This window comes from Tyto alba, unplaced genomic scaffold, assembly GCF_018691265.1.
Source record: "Tyto alba isolate M040663 unplaced genomic scaffold, T.alba_DEE_v4.0 Super-Scaffold_33, whole genome shotgun sequence".
Taxonomy (NCBI): Eukaryota; Metazoa; Chordata; class Aves; order Strigiformes; family Tytonidae; genus Tyto; species Tyto alba.
Window position 1 is genome coordinate 2,230,557 of NW_024881308.1, and position 24,517 is coordinate 2,255,073.

At 50.3% G+C, this 24,517-nt stretch overlaps 1 protein-coding gene across 3 annotated transcripts in view; it reads right to left on the reverse strand.

Annotated features, from left to right (window-relative positions):
• Positions 1 to 296: 296 nt before the first annotated feature.
• RALY (RALY heterogeneous nuclear ribonucleoprotein) overlaps positions 297 to 24,517 on the reverse strand; it is a 138,295-nt gene continuing 114,074 nt past the window's right edge. For all 3 annotated transcript variants that reach the window (XM_042801006.1, XM_042801005.1, XM_033001252.2), the window contains 8 exons: positions 22,555 to 22,819; positions 17,442 to 17,514; positions 9,967 to 10,014; positions 9,545 to 9,705; positions 8,240 to 8,353; positions 7,448 to 7,593; positions 2,344 to 2,392; positions 297 to 2,119 (listed from right to left, as the gene is read on the reverse strand). In XM_042801006.1, the coding sequence (XP_042656940.1) occupies positions 2,348 to 2,392; positions 7,448 to 7,593; positions 8,240 to 8,353; positions 9,545 to 9,705; positions 9,967 to 10,014; positions 17,442 to 17,514; positions 22,555 to 22,810 (843 nt within the window). In that variant the 5' untranslated portion in view covers positions 22,811 to 22,819 and the 3' untranslated portion in view covers positions 297 to 2,119; positions 2,344 to 2,347. The remainder of the gene's footprint in view (positions 2,120 to 2,343; positions 2,393 to 7,447; positions 7,594 to 8,239; positions 8,354 to 9,544; positions 9,706 to 9,966; positions 10,015 to 17,441; positions 17,515 to 22,554; positions 22,820 to 24,517) is intronic.

Sequence of the window (24,517 nt, forward strand, 5' to 3'; positions counted from 1 at the left end):
AGCCTCATTTTTCCACTCTGTTATGAGCTGGACCAGTGTAAAGTCCAGAGATTAAAGGCCTGGATTTGTCCCCTGCTCTCCTGCATCAAATGAGTCTCCAGGCTTCCAGAGAAGATCCAGAGCCCCTGTGAACCCAGATGGTTTGCACAGCCCAGTGGGATATGCCTTGTGTAAAGGAAAGAAAATTCTGTGGAGCTCAAGATCTTAGAAAGGGAAAGAAGACTTATTGTCTGAAATAGACACAAAAAGCATGTGTGTGTATATGTATGACAGAGAGAGACGAGAGCAAAAGCAAATTAGATTTCTTTCTTTTATTATACAGGATTGTATGTACAAGGTCACCTTTCTCCCAAACATCAGCATCACAGTCAGTTCATAGCAAAAACTGCAGCTCATCTCTCAAAGCCTAGAAAACAGCTCTGCAATGGCTCAGTACAACACAATGGATAAATTGTACAGGAACCAGAAAAAGGTAGGGGAAAGCACGGTTATCCCTTTAATCCCTCATAAATTATTTGAAACTAAGAAATGCAAATAAAACATTGTGCTTCAAGAGCCATGCTTGCTCCAGGATGGCCCTTGGGGGAGGGAAGTGTTGCCCCCGGGACCTGTTTTCCCCTTCATCCTTCAAAGAGAGATGCCATAGATGAGGGCTGGCTTTGAGCATTGGAGCACAAAGCAGGAGTCCCCTTTCAGAGCATTCTACATGACCTGGGGGCCACGCATTTTGTGGAGGGTTTGACCAAGGGTAAGGTGTGGACACGGTTCTGGATTCAAAGCACTGATTGTGTGTGTGTTTTGGAGGGGAAGAGAAGAGACGGGCAGGACACATCTGATCTGAATAAAGTGCTGCATGAGTATCAGTTCCATCTACCCTGAACTCAGAAAAACTGGGTGAGCCCATGAAGGAGGTACGAACAAGAGAAAGGCCAGAGACCTCTTGGGTGCTCTGGCGTAAGGGGGTTCCCATGACAAGCCCCACGCTGGCTGCTGCAGTCCTGCTCGCAGGACGTGGCACCAGGTCAAAAGCAGCTTGGATTTGGGTAGGCAGGGGAGGTGCTTGCACGCCCACATGCATCATGCTCGGGGATATTCACTGTTCCCAGCCTCGTGATGCTCAAGCAAGTTGTTCACACTGCGCAGACCTGTCAGACTGGTGATGGTGCACAGCCCTCGCAGCCAGGAGCGGGAGCTGTTGTGCCGGTGTGAACACCCAGCGAGGCCGGGGCAGGAGGAGACATGGGCACCCGGGGAGGGGGCTGATGTTTTTGGCACTGGGCTGGAGAAGTGGGAGCATAGCACCCTTTCCAGGGAGCGGCTGCTCCATGGAGAGGGTCTCATCCACACATGCTTGCATCCCCCTACTCTGCAGAGACTTGTTTGGCCTTTACAGGGTGGTTTCCCAGTGGGGAATGAGGAGACCAAACCATTGAAGATGATGTATGCTTTGTTTCTCCTGCTTGGGATCACTTGCTTTCCTGCAGGCACCTTCCTTCCCCTTCCCCTCTCTTCAAGCAGCTGCGCAGAGCACAGCACATACACCAGCACTGACTCCTTTCCACCTGGAAGTGACCGTGTACCTGCAGCAGCTCATGGGGCAAAAGAGACACAGCTCACCCCACACCCTCTTCCTCAACAGGACCTTTAGCATGAGAACACAAATTGTCCAAACTGAGGCACTACTTCTCCCCCAGTTAGCAAATGCTCTGGCTCTCACCTAGCATGGGAAAAAAAAAAAGTCTTTATTGGGTTAGCCTTAGTTCTCCCTCCTCTCCCTACAAAAAAATCTCTATAACATCTCTGACTCATTTGGTGACACAACCGCTCTCCTGTTATCCAGGCAGTGATGGTTATGGACTGTGCAGGGTTTGGTTCCTGCCTCTGCTGGCTGCAGAGCTCCGAATTCATTGCACAGGGTAGTGGGGATTCACTGGTATGATGAGTTTTCTTTGTCTTTGCTTTACAGATGGATGGAAGATGTCGGGCCATGTTTCTCCTTTTTGAATGCCAGGTAGAGATGACAGCACCACTTCGATTCAGCTTGTCTTGCTCAACGTGCCAGGACAGGATCTAGCCTCGTGCTTTCCTCACACTGTTGCTCACTGCTGTTCTGAATGGGCTGCAAGGAGAGAAGAGAGGGGGGTGGAAAAAAGGTACGTAATTTTCCTTGAACCTCAGTGACCCAGCTAAGCAGCCAGGCTCAGTGCTAGGAAAACGCAGAGGATCAGTGGGAAAGAGCATCTTCTGAAGCAGCAACCCCCCCCTTCCCCCTCAACGTGCATGGAATGAAAGCTTTTGCTCAGAATCGGCCTCTAAAAAGCAGTGAAGCAGAGTGAGCTGTACCTGGTTACTGTAGTCTGGCATCCTCCACATCTGTGTAATGGCTGTTCTCCTGGAGGGAAAAGGGAACCATAAACAGTAAATCACCACCTGTCCCTCCTGCCCTGCCTGGGACACCGTGACACTTCGCGTGCCGTGACCAGCTGGTACCGTGGTCTGGGAGAGCTCGCACGCTGTGAGCAGTGTCAGGTTGCTCAGCATGTGGAGGAACTACAAAACACACCTGATATGGACACCGGGTGCTGTGCTGTGGTTTCTGGAAGACAGTCCCAGGCAAACCCCAAAATTTCCTCCTGGCTCTTTATTCTGCAAGGGCTCTGCCAGCCAGACCTGGGATGTGTGATTCCCTCTTGGATTTTGAAGTCTGTCTCCTGCTGAACTTCAAAGGGACTGGGATGAAATTAAGCCCAGCTTCCCTTGTGTAAAGTCAGGTGTGTGTTCTGGGCTATGCCAGAGTCAACACCTCCAGTGAACATGTCCCAGGGAAGGTCTTGAGCCTGTGGCATGAGTTGCCATGCTTTGACTGGATGCCTAATTTCTGCATGGCAAGGTTAAGTCCATGATCAGCACTTTCATAAAGTTTATTGTGTGCTTGCACAGCTCATGCCTTGTTATAGCACTGTGAGAAGTTAATTTGGGACCTAGGAATGTCCTGCACCAGGGAACAGGCACTGCCACTGGCCAACACCACCAATGTGCAGTCAGTCTGCAATGGCAAACTGCACACGACATAATTCTGCTGTCGAGCACAGAAATTGGTCTCAGTTTGCAGCAGAACTCATCATCCAGAATGATAACACTCATTCATGACTCCAAAGGCCACCGTAATGGTGCCAGTGTGCTGAACCACTCCCTGTGCCACAGTGGTTTTGAAAGCACAGCGTGTGAAAGTCCCCCTCCTGGACCCATTCTGCAATGCAGTATCATTAAAAGAATTAGGTGCTCACAGCAGTTATCTCCTGCGCAGGCCAAATTTTGTGGTGAATATTTTAGAGGTGGAAATGAATCCAGGAGATGTCTGCCAGTGGTGCTAGGTACTCTGAAAGGAAAAGCAAGGGAGCCCAGTCCCAACGTTGTTAGCAGCAGACTGGTGTAGAGGGTACTGGGGGACGTAAATGGATTTTTACAATCAGAGAGACCGACAGGGTCTTTGCACAGACCCCACAGGGGTAAAGTCTCAGGACTGCAACACATAAAGAAGGGACAGCTGGAGACTACGCTCAAAGGAGCGGTGGATGGAGGTTCCCAAGTGAGGGAAGTCTGGAGGCTTGTGACTTCTGGCAACAGAACAAAGGCTCCTTCTCTGCAATTACAGAGCAGGTAGCACCATGGGAACAGGATCTTCAGGAAAGCCAGGTGAGGTGGCATGTGCTGTGGGCAAAAGAATAGCCCAGATGCACAGGGATTGCCTTGGAAAAGTGATGAGTCAGCTGAGAGCTTGTTTGTGAGGATCAGGGGACAGACCAACATGGGTGACATCGTGGCAGGCACCTGCTGCAGGCCACCTGATACGAAGGCCACCTCCTCTGGATGGCTGGAGGAAGCCTCCTGATCGCAGGCCCTTGTACTCCTGGGGGACTTCAAAGATAGCAGAATCAAATCCCTAAACTTAAGAGAGCAGATTTTGTGTTGTTCTTCAAGGACTCCTGCATCGAAGGATAAAAATGGCCCGTGCTGATGACAGTTGGGCAGGTGTGGCAGGAGGCCAGCGAGGATGAACAGCAAGCTCCCAACAGAGCTTTTTTCCTACATGAAAAGGCAGAACCTAGCAGATGGAAAGGAAAGCTGAGCCACCCAGGAGGAGTATGGAGCCATCCCTCCAGTGTACAGTGATGGAGTTAGAAGAGCATGTGTAGGTACACCAGCAGCAAAAGGAAGGCTAAGGAAAGTGTAAGCTCACTGCTGAGTGGGGCAGGGGACAAAGGGACCTAGTGACAAAGCACAAGGAAAAGGTCAAGGTACACAATGCTGCTTTTTTTTTCCCTTTTTGGTTTTCACTGGTCAGGTCTGTCTTCTGGCCTCCCAGGTCCCTGAGACTAGTGGCAGAGCCTGTGGGAATGAAACATTACCTACTTTATCCTTCCTCCCCTTTCCTTCCCTGCCCACCCTCTCTGAGAAGGACACAAACTCATGCTGGAAGGGGGCCCCCCTTTGTGCTTCTCCCTGTGGGCTGCAGTGTGTATTTTGGACTTCATTTACCCAGGTGATGTTGGAAACTTCCCCCAGGCCAACCAGAGGTTTGTGCTCAAAACCAGGGCAGCCGACTTTGCACCAGGAGTGAGGCTGAAAGGAAGTATTTGCCCAGCTCCCATTGACTTTCAGTGGAAATTGTGTGCCTGATTCCTTGGGGAACTAAAATACTCCCCCTCACCCAGCTGGGGCTAACACCATGGTGAAGCACCACTCAGCTTAGCCACGGTATTTTCACATGAGCCCTGTTCAGTGAACTCCCCTACAAGCAGGGATGCTCAGGCCTGCTGCTCCCCAGGAGACATCCTACAGTTGTCTGCAGGGCATGGGTGGGACCGAGACCCAAGTCCAAGTGGACCTTCCCCACTTGTCACCATGGGGAAGAGGTTCAAGGCAAGGAAGCCTCTGTGCTGGGTACTGCCCAAGCATTGGCAGGTCTGGTTCCTGACTTACCTAAACTGTGTCTTTCCCACTTGTGATGGATGTCTTCTCCTGTCTGAACTAACTGGACCTCGGTCCGGGCAGTTGCTCAGAAAGTAAGCCTAAACAAAGTTAATCCTATTGTGTGAGGCTATCGGTGAGAACCCAGCACCACACCCAAAAAAGCAGTTTTGCTGGAGACTGGGCTGATAAGTGGCCAAAATTGCACGAACACAGCAGAAAATATGACTATGAATCAACCACTTTATGCTATAAATATCTGCAGCCATGAAGGCCCATGGAGCTCTCCCTCCATAGCCGCTGGCTGCGCGGCAGGGATCTCCCCTTGAGTAGGGACACCTCAAAGTTACCCTTCAAGGCTGAGAGATCCCTTACCTGACACCAAGCATTGATGGGTTGGTAAGTCACATTTTTTGCATGCGTGTAACATATAGTAAGCTTACATGATAATCTTTGTATCCCATACTAACTTTAAATGTAATAAATAGTAGAATATTGACTGCCAGTCCAACTGTACTTGTTAAATATTTTACGTGCCCAAATTTACTGATTAGAACTTAATAAACTAACTACTAGATCGGATCTGTCCAAGTGACCTCTGACTCTTCTCTTGCGACACCACTTCCCCTCCTAGCCAAGGGTAGATAATGCTTTTAGGGACTGGTGTGGGCACCATGCCCACGGACAGCAGGTGGTGAAGGCTACACTGATGTGTGTAAGCCACAGAGGCGTGGGATAAAGGAGTCATGCCCCAGGAACTGGAAAGACTTCAGAACTGTTCAGTGTTATAAGGTCAGGAGCAAAATATAAAGGATGGCTTTTGTGAGTCACCTTGCAGTGTTTAAGAGAACATCCCCGCAAACAAACTGCACATTAACCTGCCCCATGCTGAGCACATGTGAGCCTGTCTGATGTTGGCAGTAAAATATTTCTGATCTCAATGCCACTTTAGGACCAGAGAGCTACAGAAAATAGAGATGTAAGGGAGCTGAAATAGTTATCTTGTTCATCTACTCTTAATGAAGACCAGCTCTTCCAAAATCATTGCCAGCAGATGTCTGTCCACTCTGTTTTCTTAGCCACTAATAACAGAAAAGTCCACGTTTTTTTTGTTGACAGGCGGTGTGCTGCTTTATCATCATTAGCATCAGCAAGTTTCCCCCTAATTTCTTCCATGTGTTTCCCTTGATGTAATTCAAACCTGGCCTTTGTTATCCTAATTGATATAGAGATGGAGGCCAGCTTTTGCCTTTCTTCTTTATAGCGTCTGTTATGTGTCCCCTTAATCATCTCTTCTTAGCAGGAGTCACAGACTTTAGCCATGAGGCCCCAGAAACTGAAACAGCTGAAAGACCCTGTTCAGATCCCTCATCCCTCAGGACTGAGGTGGGGCAGAGTAGAAGAGTACAAGCGAGCTGGGAAGTGTTTGAGTTAGAGGAGCTTTTGGGCCGTAGGAAGAGTGCTGCTCATGTGCAGTGGGGTTCAGTCACCCCAGTGATGAAGGGACAAGGGAGAAAGAAAGGGATGCCGAGCTTCATCCTCACTTCTGCTGCAACCAGCGCCGGGGAGGGGAAGGAGCAGAGCTGTTGCAGGGACACTCAGTACAGGCTCAGAGGCTGCCCCGATGTGCCCCAAGCCTCCACTGGTGAGCTGTGCCAGCCAGCCCCACTTCCCAGGACTGCAGCCCTGCAGAAGAGGCAGCAAGCAGGGCCGTCCTTCCACCACAGCACCCTGTTGCTCTCTGCCTGGGTCCGGAGCTCACCCCATTCTCCAAGGAGTCTTAATCTGTGATAAGTGACAGTGCTGCCAGTGGTAAAACAGTGCCCCGCATTTCCCTTAACACCAGGGTACCAAGAACAGGGCTCCCATCCCGATGCTTTTTAGGCACAAAATTTGCTCACTGGGTTCACCGGGAGTGTCCTGGCTCGGGGCAGGACTCACACCAGTGGGGCTGATGTGTGCACGGCATCAGGCCAGCCACGCTCAAGCGCTGCCCTGGCTATGGATATGCAGCTTCATGCACAGCGGCTGTGGCTTGCTCGGACCTTCTAACTAGGTTTATGCCATTTCGTGTCTGTTTAGGTGAAAGGGCACTGCAAAGGCACGGTTCTACAAGTGCAGTTAATATAACATGGCCTGTCGTTGCTGTATGTTTCAATCCAAGAATTACCTGGGAGCAGAGCAACTTATTTTAACCATTAATTAACAGTTGTGAAAAAAGGATAAATGTGGTCCAAATTTCAAGAGCCAAACATGTTTCTTTAGCGGCCCTACAGTGCATTTGCTAGGTCAATGCTTTTGCAAGCAGCAGAACAGTTTGAAAGAACAAGCTGTTAACAATGACAGGGTTTAAATACAACTATTTCTTTTGAGGAAGGAAGAACTGTTTTTCTGGGGATTCAGTAAGTTCCAGTAAAACTGCGGTCCATTACTGAACTCCTTTGTCTAGAGGGATATATTACCCAAATTCTCTTACCAGTTCATCTTCACACTCATCCCGTGCGAGACCCTCTTCCTCACCCTCGTCCCCATTCAGCGGCTCCTCTGTGTTGATCTCTGCCTCTGATGCTGTGTCTTCCTGGGAGATTTCGCTTTTGCTGCCATCTGCCTTCTTCCGTACCTCTGTGAGAGCAAGAGCCAAGCCACCAGGATCAGAGGCTTGGGAGGCAATGCCTGGAGCCTGATGACATTAATCCAGTGGGCCTCCCAATTCAGTTTGTAGGTAAAGAATGGATCTGGGTTTTTTTCTGCAACAGGAAGTTTTGCTGATTTTGAGGAAGATGCCTGAAAGCAACCCTGGAGAGGGCAGAGCACGTCATTATTCTGCATCCCTCCGGAGTGAGTGTGGGAGAAAGATTAGAATAGAGTTAGAATTAGAATTAGAATTAGAATAGAATAGAATAGAATAGAATAGAATAGAATAGAATAGAATAGAATAGAATAGAATAGAATAGAATAGAATAGAATAGAATAGAATAGAATAGAATAGAATAGAATAGAAAAAAAAGGCAAACTAAAAAAATACAAACGAGATGACAAACGAAAAAAAATCTCATTATTTTAAAACCCAATTCCATAATTTGGGGAATTTTGGTATGTAATTTTTGTCTGTGATTCTACCCTGGAACCTGGGGATCAGCACTTCACCACTGGAGCCCAGAGGATGCTCTAAGTGGAGATGGTTTCAAGGCCAGCTCTGCATGGCGCTCCCTGAACTCTTTGCCCATTCTCAGAGTGGTCCCAAGGCATCCGCATGCACCCGACTGACCTGCAGACAGCTTCTGTTCCTCAGCGATCTGCTCCAGTCGGCCCAGGAGAGCATCAATGTTGGATTTGATCTGTGTCAGCTCGGTTTTGATTGTTTGCAGCTCGCTGCACTTCACTTGGACGAAGGAAGGAAGGAAGGAAGGAAGGAAGGAAGGAAGGAAGGAAGGAAGGAAGGAAGGAAGGAAGGAAGGAAGGAAGGAAGGAAGGAAGGAAGGAAGGAAGGAAGGAAGGAAGGAAGGAAGGAAGGAAGGAAGGAAGGAAGGGAGGGAAGGGAGGGAGGGAGGGAGGGAGGGAGGGAGGGAGGGAGGGAGGGAGGGAGGGAGGGAGGGAGGGAGGGAGGGAGGGAGGGAGGGAGGGAGGGAGGAAAGGAGGAAAGGAGGAAAGGAGGAAAGGAGGAAAGGAGGGAGGGAGGGAGGGAGGGAGGGAGGGAGGGAGGGAGGGAGGGAGGGAGGGAGGGAGGGAGGGAGGGAGGGAGGGAGGGAGGAAAGGAGGGAGGGGAGGGAGGGAGGGAGGGAGGGAGGGAGGGAGGGAGGGAGGGAGGGAGGGAGGGAGGGAGGGAGGGAGGGAGGGAGGGAGGAGGAGGAAAGGAGGGAGGAAAAGGAGGGAGGAAAGGAGGGAGGGAGGAAAGGAGGGAGGAAGAAAGGAAGGAAAAAAAGGCATTTAGTGCCCTGCAGAGCACCCAAAGGCACCTGCTTCACCCCTCTGCCCGCTGTCAGTCACTTCTCTAAGCAGGTTGTAAAATCAACTAGAAGCCCCACGCTAGAAACATACTCCATGCATCCCTGGGGCCAATGTGTGGTGATGCTCCCACCTCATCGCATGGCGCATCTGAGCATGTCTAGGCTGGGAAGGAGCTGCGGTGTGTGGGGTGCAGGGCACCCAGCTCAGCTAGCAGGGCTTGGTGGGCAGGCGAGGAGAGGCTGGCTTGGCACGGAGCAGCAACGCGCTCTCCTGCACTGTCGGCCCTCGCCGCCCCGCTGCCTGTTATGGCACTGGCAGGGAAAGCTGAGGGGCTGTGGGTGATCATATGCACCAAAAAAAGCCTGGGTGTCTGCTCTCCGGGCACATTGTGGAGGCTGACACCAAGCTTTGGCACGATCGGGTTGTACTTGCACTTTCCCCTGCTGCATTCGCAGCCTGTGGGCTTCTGAAAGGCCCTCACTTGGGCCGCTGTTCCCAGACTGTTTTGGATTTTTTAAGGTTTTCCCTGCGAGCATCTGGCCCTGTGGGTGAATGCCTGGGGATGGGAGGTCCGCATGCACATCAGTCTCCACGCTGTCCCGTTCCACCCCACGCACATACTCACACTTCAACTTGGCCGAGCTGTTGGCGATGGCAGCCGATCTGGCGAAGAGCTTGACAGGGAGCGTTGCCTTCACACGCCGGACGAGGGGGATGGTGACCCGCGGCCGCTTCACGGGAACCACCCTGGGCACCGGAGAGACTCGGCCCCGGTACTCGAAGAGCCTGGAGTTTGGGGGGAGGGATGGGGGGGGCTGAAGCAGCCCCGCAGCACCCCCAGCCCTGCCGTGCCGGCGATCGGGTGCCACAACCAGAGCCCAAGCGGTGCTGGCGGTGAGCCGGGGCACAGCGGGGCCATCGGACCCCACCGCTCCTGGCTGGGAGGGACCACCCTGCAGCCCACTGCGCTCCCCACGGCAGGAGCCTTGCTGCAGGGAAGATCCTGCCCCACAGAAAACCCCTTTGGCTGAGGCCTCCCTTGCTCACCTGTCGTAGAAGTCATCTCTGTAATAGTCATAGTCGAAGTCATAGCCGCTGCAGAGACAGAGTCAGGATAGCAGAGGTTAATTAGTGCTGGCAATTCATTATTATTACTCCCCCACTGCCTGATGAGCCTCCCAGGTCCTTTATTTATTCCACCTCCATAGGGGATCCCCTGTCCGTTCCACCTGGCCAGATGTGGTGGTGAGGTGGGCTGAGCCTGGGAGAAAGATCTGGGGGTTGCTGAACACACTGGACAGGGTGATGCTGGCAGTGGGGTGTTAACCTGGTTATCTCAAGGTGGAGCAAGAAGACCCGTGGGTGGATTAAAACCTACAAACAGGGGTGGGGAGACATCTCCGCAAATGCCCTGCGGGGATGTCTGCTGAGTCTGGGGAGCAGGGACCAGCCCTCCATCCCCGGCCAGCCTGCAGAGAAGTTGAAAGTATGGCTAATGGGTTGTTTCTGTAAAGTGTCAGTTGAACTGTACTCGTGTCATTGCTGATATCCCTCCATCCTGCATTTTGTGCAGTGGGGCTGTGTCTGCGTCAGGATGGCACTGCCCTGCTGCCACCCTCATACAACTTTTTTTCATACCATTTATAATTGTTGGGGGAGAAGTCAGGAAGAAGAGGGTATTTCTTAATTTAACATCTTCGCTATGAAGATGTTTAAGCATCTCTCCTCCCAGCGAGACATTGCCCATGTCCTGTATTTTAACCTTGAACTGCATGTTAACCCGAAGTTGGAGCAGTGCATTACCTAGTAACATGCTTTCTCTCTTGCTGCAGCTGGTTCTTCACAAGGCAACACAAACCAGGTGTTTGCAGCGGGCAATCACAGCTCTTCAGAAACAAGACCCACTCTGGTGTTGCCTGATGTCCTGGCACACTCCCATCAGTGGGGAAGAGCAACGCTGCTGAACATACCAGCCACCCCCAGCTAAACACAGCGTCTGGTTCCCTTGTGTGCTGCTGGCTGAATGAATGCTGGTTAAATAAGAAGTTATGTTGACGTTCCCTCCTCTTTGCTTTGAACGAAGAGACTGGTTATTGCAGCCCTTGAAAGCAAAGAGTCTGTCCTGCATCGTGAAACTGTTTGAAGTAACTTATAAAAAAGAAAAATCGAATGGGAAGAGAGTGATGGGGAGAGGGAAGGACTCTGAGCGAGGATAAACTGGGGCATGGGGAGAGAGAAGGATGAGCTGAGAGTAAACTTGGTGTCCTGCATCTTAGGCAAGAAGTGACAAGAAGAACATGTGGCTGGCCAGGATGTGCAATGCAGGGTCTTGCTGCCGAGCAAGCAGCACTGGAGCGGGGTGGGGAGGGAGGTGTGCCTATGGAGGTGTTATCACCATAAGCCTTCTGAATTCAACTGCATGATGAAAAATAGCCATTCTGCTGACAGTCTCAGCACAGACGAATTTCAACATCTTTTCACCCGTGGTGTCCCCGCCTTCTGACTCAACCTGTAGCCAACATTTCTGCTGGGCTCACAGAGGAGACGTGAATATCCCGGCAGCCTTCTGTCCCAAGCAGCCAGTGACCTGTATTTATGCCCTTGTGTGATTTTCTGAATTGAAAAGGAATTCCTACCACATCAGCTCTTGCTGGATTATAACCAGCCTGTCTGTATGGCTGAGGAGATGGGCAGTATGGAACGAGGAAATGTATTTTCATGGAGATTCTCCTGACTGGTAACTTGATTTTCATTCTAAACTGGGATGAAACCTGGAAATACAGAAAATCTCCAGAAAACAGATCCCCTCAGTCCACCAATCTATCTTGATCACTAAGGATGTTTGACTCCAGTTCTGTTCAAATCCAATAAACACAGAATACAATCAAAATAGGAAGTAATTTGAAAGGAAAATTGAACTAGGATCCTTCTACACTGTCAGACTCCCCTCCTCATTTTTGTTGTTTCTCTTTTTTTTTTTCCCGCTTAGACACAACTTAACTGAAATTGCTGTGATTTTGTAATATTTGTCAATCCTGACAGACTCTGGTGAACTGCTTCTGGCTAGCTCCAGCAGTGCTCTGGAGCCCATGTTCTCTGTAGCCACAGGCAAGAGAAGAGAGTGGCAACTCTCTGCAGCTCAAGGACTCCAAGTGGGAATAAGCAGTGTCTTTATTAACAGCAAATACTCCCTCCATGGGCTGTAGCTCTCACTGTGAAACTTGTTGTGGCTTGGAGACCATGATGCAGCTTTAGACCATTTGCTCATAAACAACTCAAAGCTTGGAGGCATCTGGAAAAATTCTGAAAAGCCCACACGGCGCCCACACTCCCTTCTTCTCACCCTATTCACGCTCCTGGTCTGAGGCAGCTTTTCTTCCAAGCCTTCGCTGACCAGTGGGAGCCCGGCTGGCAGAGCCGAGGACACTGTGGGCTCAGCACATGGCTGGATCCCGGGAGAGATGGGGATGGAGAGGAGCTTCAGCTCCAACCCCCTCGCACAGGCATTGCCCTGCTGCTGTCAGCACTGTCCTGGGCAAAGCACTGCACCTAGGAACAAGGAATGAAGCACGGAACAGGGTGGGTACCCTCCGTGTCCATCACTGACCCTGTCCTGCAGTGTTTGGGCACCTCCGCCTCACTCCTGGGCTCAGCCCCAGCACCAACAGGATGAAGCCCGGCCTCGGGTACCCATAGATCCAACCTAGTGTGGACTGGAGAAGGATGGAGAAGCCTAAAACCTCAGGTGAAGTCCTAAGCCTTTTTCAAGGCTAGTCAAGACAACAGTTTGGTATATGAGGTAGCTAATAAATACTGTGGATGTTAATATGTTACGTGCAGTACGGAACGTGTGAGCAAAGCTGGGCAGCCTTGTCTTTTTCTGGTGGAAATCACTGGCCCAGTTTTGCAGCTTGTCTACAGAGGCAGTGGAGTTGGCTTACAACATGCCTGACTTACAGGGCAGTGGGTCCAAGAGCATCTACTAATATTTGTGGGTGAAAAGCAAGATGGTGTGTGGGGGTACTACTGCCCTGGCACTGAATCCTCAGGGGACTGGAGACACTTCCACCCATTTCAAAAGGAATTAGGGGCATTACTATGCTGGGGAGCTGGTCCTGACTTCCCCAAAACAGTAGGATTCATCTCACTTGGCTTTAGACACTGGGAGTGTAAAGAGATAAATCCAAGCTGGGGTGAAAGAGGCAGTTCCAGGTCATACATCACATCCAAAGGCAGACATCTAAAATACTGTCAGGTGAAGAACTGTTTTTTTTATCCATCAAGCATAAAGGTAGTCCAGTCAACCAGACCACATAAAAGCCTTGACAGCATAGAGAGCTGAACTCAATGTGAGATGAATCCACCCTTCGACTCAGTCTGGTGCGGGACAGCAAATACTCTGATCTCAGCCTCTGGCAGTACCACTTTTAATACCTGCAAACCATGAGACAGCCCTCAAGGAAGGCAGTGGGCTGAAATAAGGGATTTTTGGAAGTCTGTGACTGTATGATCCTGACATGCCAGTCAGGTCATGGCTTAACAGATGATGCCAAGGTGGTGGTGGCCGGATGCTTTTACCAGCATCCTTGGAAGTCAGGGCTTGAGCTAAAGGCAGGTCTTCCAACATGAATGCAGGGAAAAAAGCTAGTAAAAGTGAGTGCCTTAGCATGGGTGATTTATCTGGACATTGTGTGCCTGAAAATTTCACTGAACGTAGGATAAACCTTCATAAGACTGATAGATCGTTTTTCAGTGACCTGGCAGGCCTTCCTTTGTGTACAGGAATAATTTTTGCTATTTTTCAATCAGTCGGAGACATCGTGCCCTTTAAAACTAAAGCAGGAACAATGAGAGTGAGAGGCAGCAGAAGGCTGTAAGGCTGTGTCAAGTAACCTTATGCTTCTACCTCCTGATGCATGCCTTCTGCTTTTTCTTTAATAATTAACATTTATTAATGACTCACAAAGGTTCAAAATCCAAATATTCCTACCTGAAGGGCAATTGTTTCTATGTTCTGCCTTTACATTACATTTGTGATGCCATTTCTGAGCATGTACCTGAACAGCAAATGTACATTTGAGCGGCTGTGCATCTAGTTACTGGCTGACAGCACCACACCCATAATCACAGGTGACACGTTGTGCTCAGCTCAAAACCTCCTGCTAATGGTTGCACAACCTTAATTCCTGCAGCAGCAGAAAAGCTACTTAGAGAATCTGGCATTGATTGAATAGTGAACTTTTCCCGTCTTGTCTATCTGCTGTGAAATTCCTTCCTCCTGCAAATAGCCAAGGTAGTGGGAAGCTGGGAGAGAAATGTGGGAAGGGAGCCTGGCATTTCCAAGACACCAGGGCTGCAGCGGGGCTGCTGTAGGCTGGGATAGTGTGCACATCCCTACTGCCAGCATTGCCTCTGCTGGGTTTGGGCACTGGTGCTTGCCCCCTCCTCTGCCCTGTGGTTGTTTCTCAGCCCCATCTGTGTGGATTTGGCACCAGGGCTTGCCGGGGTGTCAGTGCTCCCCGTGCTGCTGCCAAGATGTGGGAGGGGTGGATCTGTTTGGAGATGGGTTGATACCAGCTTTCTGCAGGGATCGTAATGGGGTATAACAAGGGCTGTGAATGCCAGCTGAGCCGGAAGGACACCGTCCACTTGTGTCTGTAGACTGAAAATAAGTCAGCAGTGGTTTGTGTCTGTCACCATTTCGGAGACAGTTCCTTGGGCCACTGAGCAGCCAGACACTCGGTTGCTCTTGCAGCTCTTGCTCTAGGTTGTCCTCACTGTCCTTTTGGCCACTGAGCAACATTAGCACCAGCATCACAGGGAAGGGCAGAGATTTGTGCCTTCAAAGGTCAGGTGAAGCACTGGCAGACTCCACTGCTCTGGGGCAGAGCCACCTTCCCTTCCTAGCCCGTGGCAACAAGCAGCCAACTCACAGCACTGCAGGATCACTGTCACCAACCCGAGCATGGCCCAAAATGCCCCAGGAAATCCTGTCCAGACATTTGCTGTGCAGGCAAAAAAAGTTTTGCCAGAAGGCAAAAGGTTTTGAGACACAGTATGTAAACACCTCGGGGACACGGTCAAAATACAAATTCATTTTGAGCCATCCTAACTAACTTGCAGTATCTCCAGGCACGTCTGCATTCAGCAGCAGTGGCCAGGGTGCCAGACAGGAGCACCCAGGGGACTTTCTGTGTGCAAAGAGATGCACTGGCAAATTCCAGAGGCAGAGAGAGGGAGGTCCTGAAGGTCTGGAGAGAGCAGTTACTGCAAGGCTTTATATTAACTGAAGGTCCCTCTTGTGGAGAGACCTGAGAAAAATATCTGATGTCATGAACCTGGGTGTATGTTTTACCTACTGGAAGTAGATGGGAGGCTATGTCCCAAAGGATTGCTATTAAACACCCAGATACCCCCTGGGCCGGTGGATCAAGTAAGACTGTTGAGACTGTTGCTTCCTCTGTGTCCAAAACGAGATCTCCCTTCCCTTTCCTTCTCTTCCCTTCTCTTCCCTTCCCCTTGACCCTCTTATACAGTCTCGGAGTAAGACAAAGTAAAACTCAACCTTTGAAAAAATAATCTTACATATTTAACACAGCATTTCTATAAATTATAGTGCTGTGATTTTTGAAGTTTAACATTTAGAAAAATTTATGATGCTTAGGGAAGCTATAACCATGGCTCACTGCAAACTTGTATTCCCTGCTTTCCATGAGATATTGTAAGTTCTGCTGGTCCAGATGGCAAAGTTTAAATCTGACAGCCAATCTGGGATGAAATATTGTTGAAGCTCAGAGCAGTGTAGTTCTCTGGCCCATATTTTAGCAGATCCGTATTTGTGGGAAAAAACAAACATCTCTCATTTGCTCTCTCTTCATCTACATGGCAGCCTGGAAGTCTGAAATATTGGTCATTTCAATAGAAATGGATTAGCGGTCAAGGCACAGACAAATAGTAAATGAAATGCTCTTTATTGCAAGATGTACGGAATGAATTGATTTGCGTTATGGCTACCAGCACGATGTAAGTAGTATACGTGCAGCTAAATAGGAAGATTTGTGTCAATTCTATTTCCATATATCAGCACAGGCAATGCAGTCTATTTCCCCTCAACTGGCATCCCGTGTGAATACAGAGGGCCAAATTCTGGTGAAGGTCCAAGATGGCCCAGGGTGAGAGGGAAAATTTGTCTGGTGAAAGCTGCAGAGGAAGAGCTCAGCTGAGAGACTCATGGAAGGTCTCAACAGACGCCTTGCGGGTGGTGGTGGGAGGACTGCTGAAGCTCTGGTGGGTTTGCCTGTGCCAGAAGAGTGCTGCCACCACTGAGGTTTGCCATTTTGCAGCATACCGGTATTGGACTGCACGGCTGAGTCTGAATCATAGATTTTTTTAATTTCTCTTAATTCCTCTCACTTTTATTTTTTTCTTTTTGTAGAAAAACCTACAGTTCTCTCATGATACCCTTTTTTATTACACCTACTTATAACCCTGATACTGATTTTAGTCTTTTCTTTCCAACATCACACCTTCTAAATCCTGACTCAGTGCCCCAGTCTCCATACGAGACTGGCATAAAAATAACGAGAATTTATAAATAAAACACATTTTGGGATCTTGTTATTCACTTCTGGATTCTTGAATACCTTTTCAAGTTTTCCCTTCTGCAACCACAGAAGCAAGAACTTAATGAGTTTCTCCCATATTCTCATGACTCCAGTCTCTGTGGCTTAAAGGAAAGTCTTCACTTCTTGTGAAAATCTTGATATAGTCTCTAAAGTTGGCAACAGCGGCACTGAAGGCTCACTCTGACACCTGTAATACCCTACATCTCCCACAGACCTACTCCACATCCCACTTGTCCCTCCTGTTCCCTTGATCCCTTGGTCACTGCTCCACAGCACAGGCTCCCTTGGGGCTTCTCCTGGCCACCTCCTTGATCCACCTCCACTGCTCCAAGGGCTTCCCACTTTCTTCCTTTCTTCTCTCCCTTTCCACGTCATTCTTCTCTTTCCCTGTTCTCCAGCATCTTTCCCTAAACCATCCCTGTTCCCTGTTCTCCCCCAACACCCAGCATGTGCCACTGTGCCCCACTCCTACTCCCCATCTGGAGGAGTTGGGGCTGGAGGGGAGCGCTGGGGCTGGAGGGGGAACCCACCCCTAATGTGGTTAAAGCAGGTACCACCCACCTTTCTTCAATGATCTTCAGGTCTGACACCATTCACAGCTTGGACCCTGCCCAGGCAGAGTCCCACAACACCATGGGTGTTGGCCAACCTTGGGTCTGCCGCTGAGGCCTCTTGCTGGTTCTCCTCCCTGCAGCCCAGCGCTCAGGGGCATTGCAAAGGCCAAGAAGCCCGTGGGAGGAGAAGATGTGAAGGGGCAGCAGTGAACTAGGATTGCCTGGGGTAGGGGCCAGGGAGCTCAGGGCAGCAGCCTGGGGGGGTGCAAAAATCAGTCCCAGCCAGAAGGCAAAAACCAGCCCAGAGACCTCACCGCAGGGAGGTGGCGTGGTGGAGACCTACCTGTACAACGTGGAGGCTGCTCTCTTCAGCCCTTTAGGTCTGTTGGGTTTAGGTTCCCCAGCCATGTTGATATCTGCAATGAATGGACAGGCAGCTGTGACACAGCGTGTCCCCACTTACCCGCAGCTGCACCCGACCAACGGAGCAAGGGAGGCTGTGCACAGCCCTGCCATCAGCAGAAACAAACTCCTCCACACCTCCCACCGTCTTTCTACCTGCTTTTAGCATGTCCGGGGCCCTTCTGGACCTCCATAAGAAAGCAAATATATCCTTGCACTCAACAAGCCTCTTCCTTTTCCTTTATAAAGCTAGTAATCATTCATTTTTGAAGTCAATGCCCTGAACATGGTCTAACCCATGCACACAAATTCAGGACAGGCTTCTCAGGAGAACTTGGTGCTGTTCTGGTAAGACATGGACAATATATAAAACTGCTGTGTGCTGCTAACTGCTAACAATTTATCCCTTGCTCCTTCTAGCATAAAAATGAATGCTAAGCATGAGCTAGCTGGGCATTACTGCGGACTGCACTGTGTTAAATGCTGCTTGGGGTGCAGGCACATGCCTGCAGCCACCCCAGGTGCTCTCGGAGGAGCATCTTCTACCAGAGGAGGTGAGAATGAGCTCTTCTAATCTGCTGAGGAAATTTCTCTCCTCAGCCTCACTGCCAAGCATGCTTCTGACGTGAGAATAAAGTGATACAGCCAATTTCATGGAGACTGCTGAGAGCCTGGCAATCTAATGCCAAGCGTGGCCCCAGAATGGCAGAGAAGGGAACTATTGGGCGCAGAAGGCCTCACCTCATTTCTTGGCCCAGAAGTGAGCAAATTCCCTGCTGGCTTCTTCAATCAGCCCCAAACTTTTTCTGTTCTTCAGGTCCTTTCTGTCTAAATAGGTGTCAGATTGCTGGGCATGCCAGATCTGAGCCAAGCAAGACAGGATTTCCTTATGTAGACTAAAAGCAGCATTTGTGTGGGGCTAGACACAGGCTGCCCCACAGCGTAGGGACAGGTCCCCGTGCTAAGCTGGTGGCACAAGTTACAGCCTCGGAGGTGCAGGTAGATTTGAAGACCTCCATCTGGGGCTCAGGGTTCGTGGATCTGTGACTGCAAACCGAGGTACTGAAGTTCTTGTCTCTTCAGGACTTGCAGCATACGCCATGACACTCAGCAGGCTTAAGCTTACTAATTGCTGGAATTTATGGTGAAATGTGGACAGGCCAGTCCACTCACCATCAAAATAAAGAGCTTGCAAAGTCTGCTGACTTCATTATCAACCAAGAAAATCATCCCTGGGAGTTCAAGAAAGCTGCAGCACTGCCGAAACAACCTGAGCAGGATGAGTCCAGACTGCACGCGCTGGGCACAGCTCCAGAGGAGCTCGGACATACTCCCACTGCCCAAATATCTCGCTGTGCAGTTCCCTGGACTGCGTTCTAGGGTCTAGCAAGAGACACCATATCTACTGAAGCTGTAGCTTAGCCTATTATAAGCTTGCATAACGAGTGTGGTATTAGGGTGTTGCTCAGCCGTTACACTGAACGTTCCTCTGGAGGCACATTCAGATCGGAGCGTGTGTTTTCCTTGCTGCCTTTCACCCTCCACCCTTCCATACTCAACTGCCAAGGGGGATGCAGAAGAGCACTGAGCCTGAACGCTAGCAAGGGTGCACATGGCCACAGGACAGGTCCGTGGACAACTGCTGCCAGTGTGAACACTATGCATGCGGTCGCCTTTCTAAGTCTGTTGAGCAATGCAGTGCTTCTGGCAGTGCTGTTTGCTGTAAGGGAAGAGAGAAATAAATTGTTCCTTGGTGCATCCCAGAACACATCCCTGCTCAGCTCCAGTTCCCTTGTCATGAACCCTTTTTGCTGTCAGGATGCGTCTTGCTAGCTGCCAGTCACTTTTCTTGCAAAATGGAGCTAATGACAGCACCATGCTGATTAACACCCTTCGAGGGAGACACAATGAAAGCCCAATGGTGAATAATGACAACAATTAACTCAATTTGCTGGTACGCACTGCTAGAAACAGCACTGCGGAGCCTTCATTGGTGCATGCAGACAGATCAGGAAATTTACACTTTCAGTCTATTGTGGTGATGGGCAGTCAGACCCCTCAGGATTCCATTGACAGTGAACAAGGAGAGACAAGGGCTCAGCATGCACATCAGCCTGGGTAGATTTTGCACCTTATTCCCATTCTGGCTCCCTCCTCTGCACCACTGAATCCACCTGCCTACTCCAAAGCAGTACCTATCCCTCCTGCTCACATCCAGGCACCTTTGCCCACACTAAATGGGGCGGTCGTGCTTTATCTAGCCACCATGGTAGGGTCAGGTTGTGGTATGGATCCATCCTCCAGCGCAGAGCTGCCCCACTAGAATGGTAATTGTCCCCTGCAGGGACTGTGGTGTCTGGGAGCCTTTGGAGAAAGGTTGCCAGGACCTGCCTGGCAGAGTAGCCCATGTCCCAGCACAGGATGGGCTGCAGCCATGGTGTCAAACCTGACCAACTGAAAAGCAAGTTTGCTTGTATATCTGCTGACAAAGGAAGAAGAAAAAAAAGAAAAAAATGGAAGATATGCTATTAGACCACTTATCTTGAGAGCTGACCTTATCTGGGACATGTGAGCTAGAAAGATGCTGCTTGCTTTCCTTATTCATTCTGGTATGTGCTGGAAAGTGTCACCTGCAAATGATCATTGGCACTTGGGAGCAGGTGGAGGCCTGAACCCTCCTGCCACCACTGGCACAGGTAACTGTCCCATGGCAGCCCGCTGTGCTCCTGGAGGGGACAAGTACCACTGAGAGCTGGAGTGGATCATTTAAGGGTTTCTGCAAGGACCAGCTTTCCTTGATCTATTGGCAGGGCTTGCAAGAGACTTAATGGATGCTCTGGGAGATATGAGACCCTTAAACTACATGCCCACTCAGCTGAGAGCAGGCACAGCACTCATGTCACACGCAAAACTACGAGGCTGCCCTGTTTCTTAAATGATGGTGCAAATTTTCTTTCCCATCTGAATAGCCGAAGCAGGAAAGGCAGTTTCACCCGAACTGTGCCGCTACAACCGAGTCATTACAGCAAGCTCTTGCCATGCAGGAGTGGCTCTGGATTTGGGCAGGGATGCTCTCCTGCTGGGGGACCGCCTGCTGGCACTGGGGACAGGCAGCTTTGCACTGTCCAAGAGCTGCTGCTCCTGAGCAGACTGGGGGCACTTTGCCCCGACACCAGGCACTGCCTTGAGCCACGGTGCCCCCCCGTGCAGGCAGTGACACCCCAGAAGCTCCTGCCACACCAAATGCAGCCGTTTGCCTGGCAGGCACGGTTTGCAGCTCTTCCACAGGTTCGTGTGCCTGCACCCTGATGAAGTTACTGGCTGGAGCTTCCAGGACAGAAAGCAGCCCACCTTCCTGCTGCCCACAAGGGGAGGGAAGTTCTGTCATCACCTCAAAGGACCCCCCCAAAAACCCAGCCCATGAACAGAAGCAGGGACAGTCTTTTCACCAGTGCACCTGCCATGTCCCCTGCCAGTCCCATCCTGTCCCTCCTTTCCCATTCCTATGTGGCCATCACCTCCTCTTTTTTAGGGGGTTTTGTGCAAAGACATTTTGTTTTGTGCAAAGACATTTTCTAACCACATCGTTCAGCTCTTCTTCTCTGCCAGATTCTCCTAGAAGGGGAGTGTCCCTGTGTTTATGCTGGTCCACGAACAGCAAAGGAAAGCCTGCTGAGCTCTTCTGTGGTAAGACTGGCCCATGAAGGGAAGGCAGATGAAAGGGAGCTGAATTTGCACCGTGTTCAGCAGGTGTACTTAGTCCAGTATAGGACTCCTAGCTACAATACAGTCCTTTTGTCTTGTTGGCATGTCAAACCTCTGGGACCAGCACTGAGAGTAAGAGGCTCCTATCATGGTAAACCTTTCACCTCTCTCTCCAGCTAAGTGGGCAAGTGTTGCCTGTCTCTTAGCTGCATCTCCTGTGTCTGTCTGGAGCATCACAGTGAGCTCCTTTGCGCCCCAAGGCCCTCTTTGGCATATCTACAGACTCTGCACATGTGGGCAATGCCTGGGCTGGAAGCATCCCTGGCACACTGCGCTTCACCTTGGTCTGCAGCTCTGCTCTCCGGACCACAAGAGAAGTGAAAAGAAGTTTCTCGTATTTGAATAAACCACTGAGGGAAACAGCACACTGTCTTGAAAGATCAGATCTAGCACGTAACTTTTTATTTCAACTGCTGCGCCAGAAGCAGGGTGGGAATGGGCTGAAAATTGCTCTCTTGGGTGCCCAATGGCCACTGTTGGCAGTAGGCTTGGAAATAACAATTTTTCATTAAAAATACTATCTCCAGTTCCAATTCTCAGCTTAGAGCTGGTGACAAGAGCCTCTCAGCATGTGACACTTCGGAGCAATCTGCAAAATAAGGATGCAGCTGGGAGCAGCTGGGGTGGTTTTGTTTATTTCTTATCACACAGCAGTGCAGACGAGAGACTTTCATGTGTCCAGGGGGGGAAGTTATCTCATTTAACATCAGCTAGCTAAAGTTAGTCTGAGCTAGTCTGAGTTTGACTATCACCCCTCTTGACAGGCAAAGGGTAAGGCCTGGTCCAGAAAGGGAACCAAACAATGTTTTTTCCCACTCTTATTCTTCCCCACCAGATCAAGGACAAGGACATGGGACGATTCAGAATTGTTTTAGCTTCTATAATCACAGCCTGTAACATGAGTTTTTGGGCTACAATGTCACAGTCCTGAGGGTACTAATATGCCTGAATGGCCATGACCACTTCTGACCCCTACACACATGGGACCCCGGTGCCTTTAGCCCCTACCTGAGCTGTGTTGTAGAAGTGCTGGTCTCCAGCTCTGTCACAGCCATGCCTGTGCCTGGCCATGGACCCTGCTGAGCCTCACCCAGACGTGCCTTGTCACTATGGACCTGCTCAGTCATCACTGGGTTGGGTCTGACCTGCTCAACATCACTGACCCCGACCCTGATCTGCAGATTGATGTCTCAGTTTGACCTTGGACTGGCCATCCCTTGGCCATCCCCTATGGAGCGACCAACCTGTGTTGCACCTGGACACCCAAAATAGCTGAAGAAACTACTTACCCAGTGTCTGGCCAGCAAGCACACGCCCATTCTCACCCAGGACAGCAGCACGTGCGTGCCTCTCATTGGAGTACTGTACGAAGGCGTAGCCCTTGTGAACGGAGCAGCCCACCACTCGGCCGTACTTGGAGAAAATGGTCTCCACATCTGATTTCTTGACCACAGCTGTGTTGAGATTGCCAATGAAGACTCTGGAGTTGATGGACTTGGGGTCATTCTTGTTTGTGATGTTGCTCGTCTGCACCTTCAATGACATCTTGAACACCTGAGTGAACAAACTGGGAATCAGGAAGGTGTGCAAGGGAATTGCCAGAGTCTTGCAAGAAGGGGTGGAGGATAAGTCTCCCAGCAAGCCTGGAGCAAGAGAACCAGATCCTCAGCTTCAACTAGTCACAGCTGGGGGATTCCATCTCTGGAGAGGACCTGTGTGTTGGGGAGGCAACTGTCACAGCCAGTGCAAAACTCTTGCTGGAGTTTATCAGGCTCCTGAAACCTGTTTATCAGGCTTACACTCTGGGTGTAAGCTGGTTGCTTTTAGGGGACAACACAAGATTTAAATAAATCTTACATCTAAGTAAAAGCTTTAATGCTATTATACAAAAGCTTTTACCTCTCTATACTTAATGACAATTCAAAGGCCTGCTCTTTCTAAAGCAGTTTGTGTTCAGCACCTTTGTTCATGCCCACCTTTCTGGGCTTTCCCCTGCTGAGCACCTCCCAGCACAGGCCAGCTCTCACCACACACAGGGACAGCCTCATCCCCATGGATCCACACTTGCAGCTGGAAGAGGACCTGAGTCTTCCAGACATGGATGAAGAGATTTAAGTGGTGAAACAGCCCGTGTGCACCTATCTGACATCTGCACTCTGCTGCCTGCCTGCGCATTTACACGCCGGGCTTTGAGCTGAATTCTGTGCAAACAGGAGGTGTCACTGTTAGCTTGGAAATCACTAAGCCATCAGCCAGATCAGCTGGAAGCCACTCCGACTTGCTTCCCACAGCTGCAAGGCACGATCCTCCAAGTTTCTTGCCTGAAGTATTTCATGGGCAGCTCCTGAGAACAGGCTTCATCTCTGAGGACTAAGAAGACTAAGGGACAGGGCTGGAAACTGTGGAATTAAAGCTAGTCTGGCTGCCTATCAGGCTGGCTGCTCACATTTCTGCAGCAAAAATTACAGGTGTCCAAAGACATCAGTTTGATTTTAATCTCCTAGGAATGCTTTGGGATCTTTACTGTGTGCTGCATACATAGTGTGTGGTTTTCACCTGGAAAAAGTCAGCTCAGCGCTACGGAAGGTATTTTATGATGCACATTGAGGTTCTGCTCTTCCCCAGCCCCTTCCAGCAGCATCTACAGGTACTCCCAGCACCCAGAGCAATGTCACCAGGGTGTCCACAGCTCCAGATGGTCACCGAGCCTGGCACAGGGGACGCACTGCTACCACAGGGCCATGGTGTCCCCTCCCTGGTAGTCCCCAGCATCTGCCCTGGCACTTGGCAGAGCTAAGGCACCACCTCGCTTTGGGGTTTTGGCTCTCTGGGCTCAAAGCTGAAGTTTGTCTGAGCAGCTTGGTCTGAGGTGGGGACAGCAACTGCCCGACAGCACGGGTGCAACTCCTGTGGACCCAGTCATCCCAGTCCCCAAGTACTGGCAGGCTCTGCTCGCCCGCAGCCCAGCCTGCCCAAGGCACTGACACCAGCAGCGTGTGATGCTCTGGCTTTGCTGAGCCCTAAACCACACAGTTAGTCTTTCTTACACTCCTCGCTAGGCTGGCCGAGCCTGGGAAAAAGCCACAACGTTTTCTGGTGTGCTTTTTGTGGTTGCACCCAAGACTTTCAAAAAACCCAATTCCTCCTTCTTCCTCATCTTCTCCTGCACAGAGACACAGGACATGAAACCTCTGGTTGCTTCATCTCCTCTTAAAGCTACCAGGGGGGATAACCTCATTATACCTATCTCAC